The sequence below is a fragment of the Dermochelys coriacea genome, chromosome 10 (genome assembly GCF_009764565.3).
Source record: "Dermochelys coriacea isolate rDerCor1 chromosome 10, rDerCor1.pri.v4, whole genome shotgun sequence".
Lineage (NCBI taxonomy): Eukaryota > Metazoa > Chordata > Testudines > Dermochelyidae > Dermochelys > Dermochelys coriacea.
Genome location: NC_050077.1, coordinates 13,667,461 through 13,683,327, shown reverse-complemented (window position 1 = coordinate 13,683,327; position 15,867 = coordinate 13,667,461). Strand labels below are relative to the sequence as shown.

Below are 15,867 nucleotides of genomic sequence, written 5' to 3'. Positions count from 1 at the left end.
GTGGGAGGGAGAAATACCAGGGGGAAATAGTTTTACTTTGTGTAATGACTCATCCATTCCCAGTCTCTATTCAAGCCTAAGTTAATTGTATCCAGTTTGCAAATTAATTCCAATTCAGCAGTCTCTCGTTGGAGTCTGTTTTTGAAGCTTTTTTGTTGAAGTATAGCCACTCTAAGATCTGTGATCGAGTGACCAGAGAGATTGAAGTGTTCTCCAACTGGTTTTTGAATGTTATAATTCTTGACGTCTGATTTGTGTCCATTCATTCTTTTACGTAGAGACTGTCCAGTTTGGCCAATGTACATGGCAGAGGGGCATTGCTGGCACATGATGGCATATATCACATTGGTAGATGCGCAGGTGAACGAGCCTCTGATAGTGTGGCTGATGTGATTATCAGCCACACTATCAGATTATGATTATGGACATAAATCAGACGTCAAGAATTATAACATTCAAAAACCAGTTGGAGAACACTTCAAGACAGCCCTTTAATTGGCATTTGGCCAATATATTACCACGTATTTCGTTTTCTTTCTGCGTACATGTGCTGAAGGAATTTGTTGATGGGCATACCTTATAAATGGAAAAGTAAAGTTGCTAATAATAAAATTCAATATAGTCTCTTTGCGAAGTGGCAGGTCTAAATATGATACTTGGCTAAAGACACCAAATTAAATGGTTCCTGAAGGCAAAAATACTATGATGTATTGCACCATTTTAGAGATTTCTATTTCCCCGTTTTATACAGGCACTAAAAAGTTCATTGAGGCTGTGGTGTGGGGAAAGAATCACAATTTGCTGATGAACCAGCCAAATAACTAAAATCTCCTGGTAGAGATGAGTGAATCATCCGTAAATATATCCACCTTCCCTTAAAAGAGCCATTTTACTGTCTCAGAAACACGGTCCAGCTGAGCTGTCCATGGAGTATGGTAATGCTCTGCAAGGAGACTGAAGAAAAGCAAATTCTTAAGTCTTAACTACTCCAGCTTTTCATTTTTCTCAGCCTCCAGTGCTATTCTGAGTTTGCTCTTCCCCAGTGTCTGGTTCTCTCTTATCCACTGCAGCAGGTGGTTGTGGGTTACGAGTCCAATCTAACTCCCCTTTACGTCACTGGGAGACTTTCCATTGACCTTAACAGGAGCTGGATAAGGAAATCAACAATAATACAACCAATATGTATTGCTTTACTTAACAGAGACCTCCTCTCTCCTTGTGCGATATTGTCAGCTGACATGCTCAAACTTGAGCCCCCTCAATTTAAAAGAGAGTGTGCTGTGCAGTGACTATCCATATTCTAAATTATGCAAGGTAACAAAAGTGCAACTCAGCCAGCTATATAAAATTGTTTATAAAAGCAAGAAAAAGTTGGAGACAAATATTGGTACAAACTGGATTCACCTAAATCCTAATCATATCTAAAAAGAAAGCCCCAAAGTTCCTGCAGCTGCCCCCTTCTAAGTGTGTCATTTTCCTCCCCACCTTGTTTCCCCTTTCTTCTCTTTTTCCCCACTTCTGTTTAACAAAAGCCTTGCTGAGCCAAACAAGACAACTCCATCCTTTGCAACATTGCTGTCAATCTGACCAAAAAGGCAAGCTAAAAGCAATGCCTTTAAACAGCCTGTCAGCTGACTCGGGCGATGGGTGTGTAAAACTGCAGTGTAGATGTTTGGGCTCAGGCTGCAGCCCAAGCTCTGGGACCCCTCAAGGTGGGGAGGGTCCCAGAGCCCAGGCTCCAGCCCAAGCCCGAATGTCTACACAGCAATTTTACAGCCCCGCACCCCAGGCCCTGCAAGCCCAAATTAGCTGACATGGGCCAGCCTCTGGTGTTTAATTGCAGTGTGTAGACATACCCAGAGTGGCTGATAAGATAGTATGCTCTGCCTGCCATTTCCAGCACCTAGGATAAAAGCAAGAATGAACATGAGAGACACAGACTAGGTTCTGTCTTTTGCTATCCTTTCTTTCTCCCTAGGTGTGTGTGTGCTTGGTTTTGTCCTAAAGGCAACCAGATACGTTAATTATTGCTCTTTTCAGCAAAAAAGACAAGTTAATACCATCTAAAAAGTCCATCAAGCAGAGGTATCCCCTATAAAAGGTTATTATATAGCTAAAGAGAATGGGAATAAGGGAAATTGTTCAAATGAAAACCTTAATTAATTCTTTAAGTTCCAAATGCTTTAACTGTTTTCTGTCCTTTTTTGTGTGTTCAACAAAAGATTAAAGATTTTTAATGGCAGTTGTTACAATGTGAATAAGCCAGCAATAACTTTCCATGGAACCCCAGACCATGCTCAATGGTTTAATGCTATAATAGTAAACAAGGGTTTTATTAACATTTTATCCTTTGTTGGGCAAGGGATATTCCCTTACCAACACTATAGGCATGCTCTCTATGATTAATGTATGGCTTAGACAATTGCACCTTTGATCCAACAGACCCAGGATTTGTTTACATTCCAGGCATGCTGCAAAGTCCAGGTTTTCTTCCCTTGGGCATTTGGGGAAGAGGTGGCTTGGAAGAAATGGACTGTTTGGGGCTGTACTGGTTATGGGTTAGCCTATTTTATTCTGGTTTGTGAAAGCTCTATCTGTAAAACTACTGATGTTCAAGGTCCCACATTTTGTTTTAAGCCCACTGCCTTATCATTCAGATCTTTCGTTAAGAACCATCACCAATCCGTGTTGTGTCGAAGTCTTTGTTAAAGAAGAAAGTAATCTTAATGTCACTCTGGCCTTCCCCTCACAATCCCTCCTTAATGTTTTGTCACCCGTTGCATTGTGTCCTTAGATATTTGTTTATAAAGTCCTTGGGGTAGTAATAATCCTGACTTATCTGTATTGCTAGGCAAGTATTCACTTTGGAGCAATATAAAATAGTAAATAAGGTAAGAGCTAATGTAGTATGTTTAAGACAGCCAAGTCCTGCCGTATTTAATGAACAGAAACAGATGTACTAATGATTCCCAGCAATTATTCTTAAATTCCTATATTCTGGAATTGCTATGGTTAGTAAATCAAGTTTGTGTCAATAACACCTCCTAATCAATAACATTGAAGGCAGGCTGGTAGCTGAAAAATTATGGTCTGTAAGCATCAAGCTGACAACAGGCATTTTTTTCTCTCCTTACCTTTTGCCCGGACCTGACAGTAAATGACTGATATAGATTTACAAAAAGAAAAGGAGTACTTGTGGCACCTTAGAGACTAACAAATTTATTTGAGCATAAGCTTTCGTGAGCTACAGCTCACTTCATCGGATGCATTCAGTGGAAAATACAGTGGGGAGATTTATATACACACACAGAGAACATGAAACAATGAGTTTTATCATACACACTGTAAGGAGAGTGATCACTTAAGATGAGCTATTACCAGCAGGATGGGGGGGAGGAGGAAAACCTTTTGTGGTGATAATCAAGATGGGCCATTTCCAGCAGTTAACAAGAATGTCTGAGGAACAGTGGGGGATGGGGTTGGGGGGAGAAATAGCATGGGGAAATAGTTTTACTTTGTGTAATGACCCATCCACTCCCAGTCTCTATTCAAGCCTAAGTTAATTGAATCCAGTTTGCAAATTATTTCCAATTCAGCAGTCTCTCGTTGGAGACTTTGAAGTTTTTTTGTTGAAGGAGAGCCACTCTCAGGTCTGTAATCAAATGATCGGAGAGATTGAAGTGTTCTCCGACTGGTTTTTGAATGTTATAATTCTTGACGTCTGATTTGTGTCCATTTATTCTTTTACATAGAGACTGTCCTGTTTGACCAATGTACATGACCAAGGTACATGCTGGCACATGATGACATATATCACCTTGGTAAATGCGCAGGTAAACGAGCCTCTGATAGTGTGGCTGATGTGATTAGGCCCTATGATGGTGTCCCCTGAATAGATATGTGGACACAGTTGGCAACGGGCTTTGTTGCAAGGATAGGTTCATGGGTTAGTGTTTTTGTTGTGTGGTGTGTGGTTGCTGGTGAGTATTTGCTTCAGGTTGGGGGGCTGTCTGTAAGCAAGGACTGGCCTGTCTCCCAAGATCTGTGAGAGTGATGGGTCGTCCTTCAGGATAGGTTGTAGGATGATGCGTTGGAGAGGTTTTAGTTGGGGGCTGAAGGTGATGGCTAGTGGCGTTCTGTTATTTTCTTTGTTGGGCCTGTCCTGTAGTCGGTGACTTCTGGGTACTCTTCTGGCTCTGTCAATCTGTTTCTTCACTTCAGCAGGTGGGTATTGTAGTTGTAGGAATGCATGATAGAGATCTTGTAGGTGTTTGTCTCTGTCTGAGGGGTTGGAGCAAATGCGGTTATATCGTAGAGCTTGGCTGTAGACAATGGATCGTGTGGTGTGATCTGGATGAAAGCTAGAGGCATGTAGGTAGGAATAGCGGTCAGTAGGTTTATGATATAGGGTGGTGTTAATGTGACCATCGCTTATTAGCACCGTAGTGTCCAGGAAGTGGATCTCTTGTGTGGACTGGTCCAGGCTGAGGTTGATGGTGGGATGGAAAATGTTGAAATCATGGTGGAATTCCTCAAGGGCTTCTTTTCCATGGGTCCAGATGATGAAGATGTCATCAATGTAGCACAAGTAGAGTAGGGGCATTAGGGGACGAGAGATGAGGAAGCGTTGTTCTAAGTCAGCCATAAAAATGTTGGCATACTGTGGGGCCATGTGGGTACCCATCGCAGTGCCGCTGATTTGAAGGTATACATTGTCCCCAAATGTGAAATAGTTATGGATGAGGACAAAGTCACAAAGTTCAGCCACCAGGTTAGCCGTGACATTATCGGGGATACTGTTCCTGACGGCTTGTAGTCCATCTTTGTGTGGAATGTTGGTGTAGAGGGCTTCTACATCCATAGTGGCTAGGATGGTGTTTTTAGGAAGATCACCGATGAATTATAGTTTCCTCAGGAAGTCAGTGGTGTCTCGAAGATAGCTGGGAGTGCTGGTAGCCTAGGGCCTGAGGAGGGAGTCTACATAGCCAGACAATCCTGCTGTCAGGGTGCCAATTCCTGAGATGATGGGGCGTCCAGGATTTCCAGGTTTATGGATCTTGGGTAACAGATAGAATACCCCAGGTCGGGGTGTGTCTATGCGGATTTGTTCTTGTGCTTTTTCAGGGAGTTTCTTGAGCAAATGCTGTAGTTGGAGAGCTGCCTAGTAGACTCTTGTTCATATTCCGACCTATTCACGATGACGACAGCACCTCCTTTGTCAGCCTTTTTGATTATGATGTCAGAGTTGTTTCTGAGGCTGTGAATGGCATTTTGTTCTGCACAGCTGAGGTTATGGGGCAAGTGATGCTGCTTTTCCACAATTTCAGCCCGTGCACGTCGGTGGAAGCACTCTATGCAGAAGTCCAGTCTGTTGTTTCGACCTTCGGGAGGAGTCCACCCAGAATCCTTCTTTTTGTAGTGTTGGTAGGAAGGTCTCTGTGGGTTAGTATGTTGTGCAGAGGTGTGCTGGAAATATTCCTTGAGTTGGAGACGTCGAAAATAGGATTCTAGGTCACCACAAAACTCCATGTTCATGGGGGTGGAGGGGCAAAAGGAGAGGCCCCGAGATAGGACAGATTCTTCTGCTGGGCTAAGAGTATAGTTGGATAGATAGAGGGGTCAATGATGTGAAGCCCTTTCCCCTCAAGGATGTCTTTGATCGAGGGAGTCATGCAGCTATACAGAGACAGAGACTAGCCACTATTTGAAAGCTGTAGGTTTCCAGGGATGTCCCAAGATCTGTAGATTCAGGGGCCTTCGTGCTTAAAGTGGTCTGAAAAAAGTGGGGAGCCTATCATAAGCGGGGATCAGCAGCTTTGGTAAGATATTGCTTAAAGTGCACCCCTCAGCAACCCAGCTCAATTATTTTATTTTTTGGCCAGGTCTACAACCCTTTGGGACTCCAGCCAACTTTAAGCACTGCAGGGTCTGACTCCCCTGACTGTTCCCTAAGAGTTAAAGCAAACATTGCCTCCTTCCACTGTCAACATGAAATTCACAGAATTTCCTGTCCTGCTTGTGTTTTTCTCACATAACAGATGATCTAGCCCCTAATCTCCTTTGGCTTTCAAAACACTGGAAAGTTTTCACTGGTTTCACTGGTGGGTTTGTGTGGGGGCAAGTTGTTTGCCTCCTGGTCTATATACTACTATGAAGCATTATCCACTGCTCTCTCCTGAAATAGTAAAAACCTAAGTGAAAACAATGTAAGTTCTCTGGGCAGGGACAATGTAAGTTCTAATTCTGTGTACAGCATCTAACACAATGGAGCCATGATCCCTTGCTACTGTTAATACAAATAAATAATAAGTTAATACAAATAAATAGTCCCATTAGCCAAGGAGAATAATGATAAAATACTGAAATAATATGGACTAGCGTGGCATTTTAAGAAACGTTTTGCGAAAGTATGATGCACGTCCCCCTCACACTAGCTACAAAGTTCAGAAGATTTATACATTACAATGGGTAAGTCTCTACCAATACATAGCAAGGTGGAGGAACCAGAATTGGTTTCATTGTACTGAGGTGGAGCTCAGTTTTCAGAAGTTTAGAAAAAACTTTTTTTATGTGAATTTTGTCTTTTTTGTGATATATGTGCCACAGCTAATGATTTTGGTGCTCCCCTAAGAGTGTTACCCCCTCATAACATGGTGTATACTCTAAGTTGTTTCCAACAGTATACAAATAGTGTTTTTTTTTATTTTAAAACAACCTGAAGCAAATACTCTCCAGCAACCACACACCACACAACAAAAACACTAACCCAGGAACCTATCCTTGCAACAAAGCCCATTGCCAACTCTGTCCACATATCTATTCAAGGAACACCATCATAGGACCTAATCACATCAGCCACACTATCAGAGGCTCGTTCAACTGCACATCCACCAATATGATATATGCCAGCAATGCCCCTCTGCCATGTACATTGGCCAAACCAGACAGTCTCTACGTAAAAGAATAAATGGACACAAATCAGACGTCAAGAATTATAACATTCAAAAATCAGTTGGAGAACACTTCAACCTCCCTGGACACTCAATTACAGACCTCAAAGTCACAATTATTCAACAAAAAAACTTCAAAAACAGACTCCAACGAGAAACAGCAGAACTGGAATTAATCTGCAAACTGGACACCATTAAATTAGGTTTGAATAAAGACCGGGAATGGATGAGTCATTACACTAACTAAAAACTATTTCCCCTGCTAATTTTCCCCCTACTGTTATTCACACATTCTTGTCAACTGTTTCAAATGGGCCATGCTGATTATCACTACAAAAGTTTTTTTCGTCTGCTGGTAATAGCCCACCTTAATTGATTGCTCTCTTTAGAGCTGGCATGGCAACCCCCATTTTTTCATGGTCTCTGTATATATCTTCCTACTGTATTTTCCACTACATGCATCTGATGAAGTGGGCTTCAGCCCACAAAAGCTTATGCTCAAATAAATTTGTTAGCCTCTAAGGTGCCACAAGTACTCCTCATTCTTTCTGCTGATACAGACTAACACAGCTACCACTCTGAAACCTATCATACATACAATGCATACACAACATATAGTACATGGGCTGCATTTGCAGCTAACTGATTATTATATTTCTTGTTCTGTGCATATTTTTTTCTTTTTAACCTAAAATTCCACATTTACAATAAAAATACTTTAAAAAATGAAATCAAGTTGCAACCACATCAAACTTAGACCAGGATCCTGCAAAGATTTACACACTTTATGCATGCAAGCAGTCCCACTAGGACTCTTAGGCTTAAAGTTAAGTATATGTGTAAATCTTTGCAGGATTGAGGCCTTGTACAGTTAAAAATCCAGAGCCCTATGCTCCCTTCTGCATCTATGCTTGGAGGGAATCCTGTCACCACAGAGAAGGAAGTTCTTTGCAAAATGCTTCCCCTCTTCCTTCTCATGCCAAGATAGCTTCCGGGAAGCTCTGTCAGATTCCAGCTGAGGATGTGTTTATCGATACTGCTTTTCCCCACAAAGGGCAGTTGCCTTTTATGGGGATTTAGGGCCAAATCTGCCTGTGACCACTGTGACGGGGCAAGGCCAGATGGCTATAGAAAAGTAGTGGGAGATAGATATATTAGCTCCAGGCTAAACAAATCCCTGGTACCAGGTTAAGTGAAATGGAAGCTACTCCAGGTCAATTAAGACACCTGGGGCCAATTAAGAACTTTCCAGAAGGCAGGGAGAAGGCTAGGTTGATTGGGACACCTGACACCAATCAGGGACTGGCTGAAACTAGTTAAAAACCTCCCAGTCAGTCAGGTGGGGGTGCATGTCAGGAGCTGTAGGAGGAAGTTGCACGGTTGGAGAGGCTGAGTAGTACACACCATATCAGGCACAAGGAAGGAGGCCCTGACGTAAGGGTGAAGTGGAGCTTGAGGAAGTGAGGGCTGCCATGGGGGAAATAGCCCAGGGAATTGTACAGATCATGTTTCTAAAAAGTCAACTACCATAGCTGATACTATTAGGGTCCCTGGGCTGGAGCCCGGAGTAGAGGGTGGGCCCAGGCTCCCCACCACCACCACCACCACCTTTGCCCCCTGTTTAATCACTGCGACTGGGAGACAACAGAGACTATGCAAGGAAGGATAACTTCTCTTCACCTCCCTCGCTGGCTTATGATGAAAATGGCTCAGTAGACTGTGACCCTTGTCTCTAGAAAGAAGGGTTACATGGAGGGTCACATTGAGCCTCTGAGGCTAGCGAAATCCGTCAGGAAACGCGGGACCCATGGAGGCAAGGACAGAGCTTTGTCACAACTGGTGTCAGGAGTGGGACTTCGTTCAAAGCGTGGCGGAAGAAAGAGGTTTTTTAAAAAAAAAAAAAAAAAAGAAGTGCACTGGGGTTTTGGATTTTTTTTTTGTTTTGGTTTTTGTTTGTTTGCTTTGTACCACAATGGAGGAGGTGGTAAGAGCTCATGTACAAGCCCTACGGACCTCTGTATACCACCTGCAAACAGATGGCCTTGTGGAAAGGTTCAATAGGACCCTCAAGGCCATGATCAGGAAAGTGGTAAGCCGGGATAGGAAAGTTTTGGATACCCTATTGCCTTACCTCATGTTCGCCATCTGGGAGGTTCCGCAAGGCTCCACAGGTTTCTCTCCATTCGAACTACTATATGGCGCTACCCTCGGGGTATATTGGATATAGCCAGAGAAGCCTGGGAAGAGGAGCCAAATCCCGGAAGGAACATAGTTGAGCATGTACTGCAGATGAGAGATCGGATAGCCCGAGTTATGCCCATTGTAGGGGAACACTTGGAGAGAGCACGGGAGACCCAATGAACCCATTATAACCACCAAGCGAAGCTTCGACAGTTCCAACCAGGGGATCGGGTGATGGTACTGGTGCCCACAGCAGAAAGTAAACTGTTGGCCCAGTGGCAGGGACCCTACGAAATAATCAAAGCCATGGGAGAGATGAACTATAAGGTGTGGCAGCCAGGCCGCCGGAAATTAGAGCAAATTTACCACATCAATCTTCTAAAACCTTGGCACGATTGAGAGACATGCTTAGTCATGCAGGAGACCCTTCCCCAGGAGGATAACTTACACGAGCAAGTGAGGATATCATCCGACTTGATGCCGATCCAAAAGATCGAGGCAGCCGACATGATTAATTGCAACAGAGATGTGTTCTCTACAAAACCAGGGTGGACGACTGAGACCTATCACCATATCTGCACAATCCCTGGAGCCAAGGTAACATTGAGACCCTACCGAATCCCAGCAGCCAAAAGAGAGGAAATCAAAGCCGAAGTAAAGAAAATGTTAGAATTAGGGGTTATTGAAGAATCTTACAGTCAGTAGTTCAGTCCAATTGTTCTAGTGCCTAAACCTGACGGTACCATGAGATTCTGTAATGACTTTCGCCGACTGAATGAAATATCCCAGTTTGATGCATACCCCATACCACGCATCGAAGAACTGGTCGACCAACTGGGTAGTGCCGATTCTTGACTACACTGGATCTGACAAAAGGGTACTGGCAGATTCCTCTGACCAAAGAAGCTAAAGAAAAGACAGCATTCTCCACCCCGGATGGGCTATTCCAGTACACCGTCCTCCCTTTTGGGCTAGATGGGGCCCCAGCCACATTCCAGCGCCTCATGGATAAGCTGCTGCGCCCCCATACTAGTTATGCAGCTGCATACCTAGATGATGTCATCATCAATACGCCAGACTGGGGAACCCACTTGAAGAAAGTTGAGGCAGTACTGTGCACCTTAAGGCGGGCTGGCCTCACTGCTAATCCCGCTAAATGCGCCACAGGGCTAGCAGAGGCTAGGTACCTGGGATATATTGTGGGAAGGGGCATAGTGAAGCCCCAAATGAATAAACTAGAGGCAATTCAAAACTGGCCCCGGCCGACCTAAAAGAAGCAGGTCCATGCATTCCTAGGCGTGGAAGGCTACTACCGACGGTTTATTCCCCACTTCACCACTAGGGCAAGTCCCCTAACAGACCTGGTAAAGGCCCAAGGTCCAGACATGGTAAAGTGGACCGACGCAGCAGAGGGGGCATTTACAGACCTTCGGACGGCCCTCTATAATGACCCCGTACTCATAACCCCAGACTTTAACAGGGAATTTATTTTACAAACAGACGCTTCCGAGGTGGGGTTGGGAGCAGTTCTGTTGCAAATGGTGGGAGAAGAGGAACACCCGATCCTCTGCCTAAGCAGAAAGCTTCTCCCAAGAGAACAGAAATACGCAATAGTCGTGAGAGAATGCCTTGCTGTCAAATGGGCTATGGAGACACTGCGTTATTACCTCTTAGGCCGGCGATTTACTATTGTAACGGACCATGCACCCCTCCAGTGAATGCAGCGGAATAAGGAAAAGAATGCAAGGGTCACCAGGTGGTTCTTATCCCTCCAACCATTCCAGTTCCGCGTACGGCACAGGGCTGGATGCCACCATGGCAACGCTGATGGTCTGTCACGAGCATACTGCCTGGCGTCCCAAGTTGCCCAACTCTATGGTGTTCAGCAAAGGAGGGGGATATGTGACGGGGCAAGGCCAGATGGCTATAGAAAAGTAGTGGGAGATAGATAGATATATTAGCTCCAGGCTAAACAAATCCCTGGTATCAGGTTAAGTGAAATGGAAGCTGCTCCAGGTCAATTAAGACACCTGGGGCCAATTAAGAACTTTCCAGAAGGCAGGGAGAAGGCTAGGTTGATTGGGACACCTGAAGCCAATCAGGGGCTGGCTGAAACTAGTTAAAAGCCTCCCAGTCAGTCAGGTGGGGGTGCATGTCAGGAGCTGTGGGAAGAAGTTGCGCTGTTGGAGAGGCTGAGTAGTACACACCATATCAGGCACAAAGAAGGAGGCCCTGACGTAAGGGTGAGGTGGAGCTTGAAGAAGTGAGGGATACTGTGTGGGGGAAGTAGCCCAGGGAATTGTACAGGTCATGTTTCTAAAAGGTCAACTACCATAGCTGATACTATTAGGGTCCCTGGGCTGGAGCCTGGAGTAGAGGATGAGCCCAGGCTCCCCCCCACCACCACCACCTTTGCCCCTTGTTTAATCACTGCGACTGGGAGACAACAGAGACTATGCAAGGAAGGATAACTTCTCCTCACCTCCCTCGCTGGCTTATGATGAAAATGGCTCAGTAGACTTTGACCCTTGTCTCTAGAGAAAGAAGAGTTACGTGGAGGGTCACAGTGAGTCTCTGAGGCTAGCGAAATCCGCCAGGAAACGGGGGACCCACGGAGGTAAGGACAGAGCTTTGTCACACCTCCTTATGAAAGCCTCATCAGGGGGTAACTGTCTACTCCAGGTGTCTGATTAGTAAATGAGCACCTGGACCTAATAAATATTATCCAAGCTTAGTTAGAGGAAAACTCTAAATGGAGACAGGAAGCTCTAGTAGGGAGGAGCTCCCTGAAAAGAGGGCTGAGCAAAGAGCCTAGAGGGTGAGCTGTCTGTGGAATCCATCAGAATGGGGAACTTGTAAGAGGTGCTGTTAGAGAGGGGAGCCTTGTAGGAAGAGAAATGCAGTCAGCAGGTATCCTAGAGGGCCTAGTCTCAGTGAGGGTCTCCTAGACAGTGGCCAGAGGCTTTGCCTGGCAGGGATCACCTGCTGTCCCTGGGGAAGAGTCACAGTGGATTAACCTCCCCTCACTCCAGAAAAGGCTCTTCCTCTGGTAGGGGCAAGAGTCCTAACTCCAGAGGCAAAGACTGGAACTGAGAAAATCCTTGAGGAAGAGCCTGGGTAAAGATGAGCACTAGACTCAGGTGAGAGACAGATAGACTAAGAATGACCCAGTCCTGCAGCTGAGATGTTGGGGTGAAAGTTTTGTTTATACTCTGTACTGGCTTTTCTGTTAATAAATGAGACCCTCCACAAGGAGGTGCTTCTTAGCATCCAACAGTCTGTTTGGACTTCTTGATTCCTCTGGGCATGGGAAAAATCAAGTAAGGGTTCATCTGTAACACTATGCCTGTCTGTAAGTGGGCACACTAGATCAGCTTAGCATGATGACATGCCTCTACACTGTGCAACATGCCGTTTCAGAGCAGTCAAAGTATAGACAGTCCCTATAAGCACCACTCCTGCAGTACTTGTGCTCTCCTGTATGGACAGGAGTCAGTGTGGTCAAGTAGCAGATTGGCCTCTGCGCATTTCCCAAGATCTACACAGAATTTGGAGATTCCATGATGGAGGTAAGGGCAAACTACACCTCCTGACATTGGAATGAATAGGAAGAACCCACACGTTGCTCTGCTGTACAGGTCCTTCTGATGGAAGGGGAAAACAGGTTCCTGTATGTTATAATGCTATACATTTTTGTAACTCTGGATCAATTTTACCAGTCAGTGCAATTGTCCTTGCAATCTGCTAAGAAATTATAACCCTTATCCTACAAAAAGAAGTTGTGCATGATATCAGATATTGTACTGCACATATGCCAAACAAAAGTTTTTCTCTTAGGAGCTTTTTTTAAAGGGTAACTACTAAAGCAGAATGCTAAGAAAAGATTGCACCCAAATATATGAAACTTTAAGAACATCCTTTGCATTCATACACTTGGAAACTGAAAATAGAAGTCACATGAAAGCCACTGACCTTTTCTAATTTTTCAAAATGTTCTCTGAGGAACTTCATCGGCCGGTCTGGTTTTGCTATGCAAAGGTTTACAATGCACTCTTTCAAAATCTGTTGGATGTTATGCTTCTGAACATAGAGTTCACATCCCTTCAGGCTCTCATCTTCTTCCACATTGCAGGAGGAAGAAGCAGCCATCTTCAGGCTTGTAAACAGAAAACAAACGTAGGTAAGAAAATGGTGCAATTAAGATATCAAAGAGAATTCCTGAAGTCTTTTGTCAAAACAATTTGACAGAACTAAGGTATTTTAATATTGTACATCTTCTCTTCACAAGCTAACAATTCAGCACATGTCAATGTTGTGGCACTTCACATGTCATCATGTCATCTCTACAAAAGCAACATACCAAGAATTACAAAAAGAGCATTCAAATTATTAGACATTCTTCAACATTTGAAAACAATGGTGCAATAAATCATGCACAATATGAGTTTTAAAGATATCTTCTAAATGTAAATTTAGAGTAATGTCCCCATCGGTATACAAACGGAATCTAGATCCTTCTCTTCAGGGTGCTAGATTTCTGTAGAAGATGGAGGGGCATCTGTCTTTAGTAAAATACTTTAATACTCTTTTTTTAAAATATATATGGGGCAGCTCTCTTGTACCAAAGAGGAGTTTGGTGATGAAGGAAAAACATGTTTGATTCCTCCAATTAATGTGTGTTCATCAAGTACAAAATAAAAGGACATATGTTTGTGGTCTATTTGATTTATATTAACTTACTTATATCAGAAGATCATTTAAGTTTCATCACATCTTCTCAATTCCCATCATCAGAGCATCTTTTGAGGTTTGCTTTCAACCCCTAGGAATGTTTCAGGAGGGGACAATTTCAAACAAGAGGGATATTTTTTAAAGCAAAACAATAGATGAGATGCTTAAATGCTCCCTTGGAACAAAAACGACACAGCAAAATCCTTCATTATAAGTGCTCTTGTAAAGCTGGCTCAAAATGAATCCGAAACGAGACAATTCTCCCTCCACCTAACTGAAACTTGGGCTAAGGTTGGGGATTATGTCTTAAAGCAGATTTGGAGGGAAACCCCTTCCTCCCAAGAATTCATTTGAAAGCAGTTTTTAAAGCATCTCCCTCCAATGGGAGAGAATTTAGCTGTGTGTTTTACAATGAAGTGGGAGAAATCTCACGCTGGACTGGGATTTGTTTTCGGCTGGGGGTGTAGGACAGGGGGCATCTCCTCTCCTTTCAATTGCCCCAGTGCCGGAGACAACATTCACTCCCCTCCCCCCCCCCCCCATCAGAGCATCTCCCAGCCTTTGTGAATGGCACCATGTGGGGGAGGAGGGGAGAATAAGCAGCCCCCTCCCCTGCCTCCACCACTAGCACCAGGCTTTGTGTTGAAATAAACCCATTGTTGCTGGGGAGCAGCTCCAAAGCCTGGGGATTGGGGAAGGATGGAGAGGGAAAGGGGCTGTCAACACCAGAGAGGAAGGAGGACGGAAGGGTGCCAAACCAGGCTAGGGAACCAGAGGAGCCGTGGGGAAAGGATGTGGAGCGAGAGGGCCATATAAATACCTGAGTGGCTGGAGCAGTGACAGCAGCAGCTCTCCTCTCTCTTCCTTTACGCAGGGGGGTGGGGGCGCCTGCTATTCCGCAGCGCGGCCGCCTCCTCCTTCCCGGGCTGCTGCTACCTTTCCTCTCCCTGGGCAGCCGTGGACGGGCTCCAGCGGAGGGGTCCCCCTTCACCGCCCTGCCCCCCGACCCCAGAGAGCTCGCCTGCAAAGCGTTAGGGCGCTGCAGCAGCTGCCCTGCAGGAAGTCCCGTTTGCTGTCACTCACGCCTAAGCACAGCCTCCCTCCGCAGGCAAAGCCGGCTCTGATTCTGGGGGGGAGGCCGGGGCAGGCGAGGGGGGAGAGGCACCAAAGGAGGGGCACGCAGCCTGCCCCAGGGAGCGCAGCGTGTCTGCGAGAGGCAGACAGATACGCCCCAAGCTGCGGTCCCTAATTTGTCAAAGTGCCCTGGACATCTGGAGCTTGCTTTTGGGGATGGTGCTTAGGAGATGGAGTAAAGGGCCAGAGGAAATGGCAGCTGTGACATTGGTGCCTTCTGTGACAGGTATACCAACCCATTGTCTGTTTCTGTGGCTCGTATCCTGGGAGTCTTGCTGCATCCCCAGCTGCCCCAATAGCAGCAGTTGCCAGGTGTGCTTATGATCTGCTCTTGGCACCAAGGCTGCACTCTTTTAGCTGCCTGTGCCTTTGTCACCCCGATTAGATTACAGTAGTGCACTTGACTTGGAGTTATGCCTTGAAACGTCTTGTGCGGAAAGCAGTGGCTTATCAGCAACGTGTCCCTCGATGTGCACATTACACCTGTGCTTCACAGTCACCAGCTAATGTCCGGATCAAGCTGAAGGGTTGGGTTTGACCTATAAAGCCCAACATGGTTTGGGGCTTGTCACTTTCAGAAACTGCCTCTCTTGTCACTTTCAGAAACTGCATATGATATTGCAACAGTTGTCATCCTGTGAGGTGCTCAGGCTCAGAGTTCCAATGTGCTACCATTCTGTTCTACATAATTTCTTATACAACCCTCCTTAGCATAGTACCTGATGCCTTCCTGTAGTGCAATAAGGAACGTGACTAATCTGTGTAATGTGATACATTTTCTTTCCAGGAGTGGAACCATGTGCACAATATAGGTTCTTGGGGCACCCAGGGCTGGGAGTCACCTTGTTACCCTCTGCCTCCAGCATGAGGG

The 15,867-nt window shown here is 45.1% G+C and overlaps 1 protein-coding gene across 2 annotated transcripts in view; it reads right to left on the bottom strand.

The window, feature by feature from the left end:
• Window positions 1–15,249, bottom strand: part of PRKAR1B (protein kinase cAMP-dependent type I regulatory subunit beta) — a 129,164-nt gene extending 113,915 nt beyond the window's left edge. Inside the window, exons 1-3 of one of the 2 annotated variants that reach the window (XM_043494108.1) lie at window positions 14,683–15,085; window positions 13,872–13,953; window positions 13,104–13,287 (exon numbers count right to left, since the gene is read on the bottom strand). In XM_043494108.1, coding sequence (XP_043350043.1) covers window positions 13,104–13,280 — 177 coding nt within the window. In that variant the 5' untranslated portion in view covers window positions 13,281–13,287; window positions 13,872–13,953; window positions 14,683–15,085. Of the gene's footprint in view, window positions 1–13,103; window positions 13,288–13,871; window positions 13,954–14,682 lie in introns of both variants that reach the window. The other variant, XM_038419272.2, reaches the window with a different exon arrangement.
• Between the last annotated feature and the right edge of the window lie 618 nt (window positions 15,250–15,867).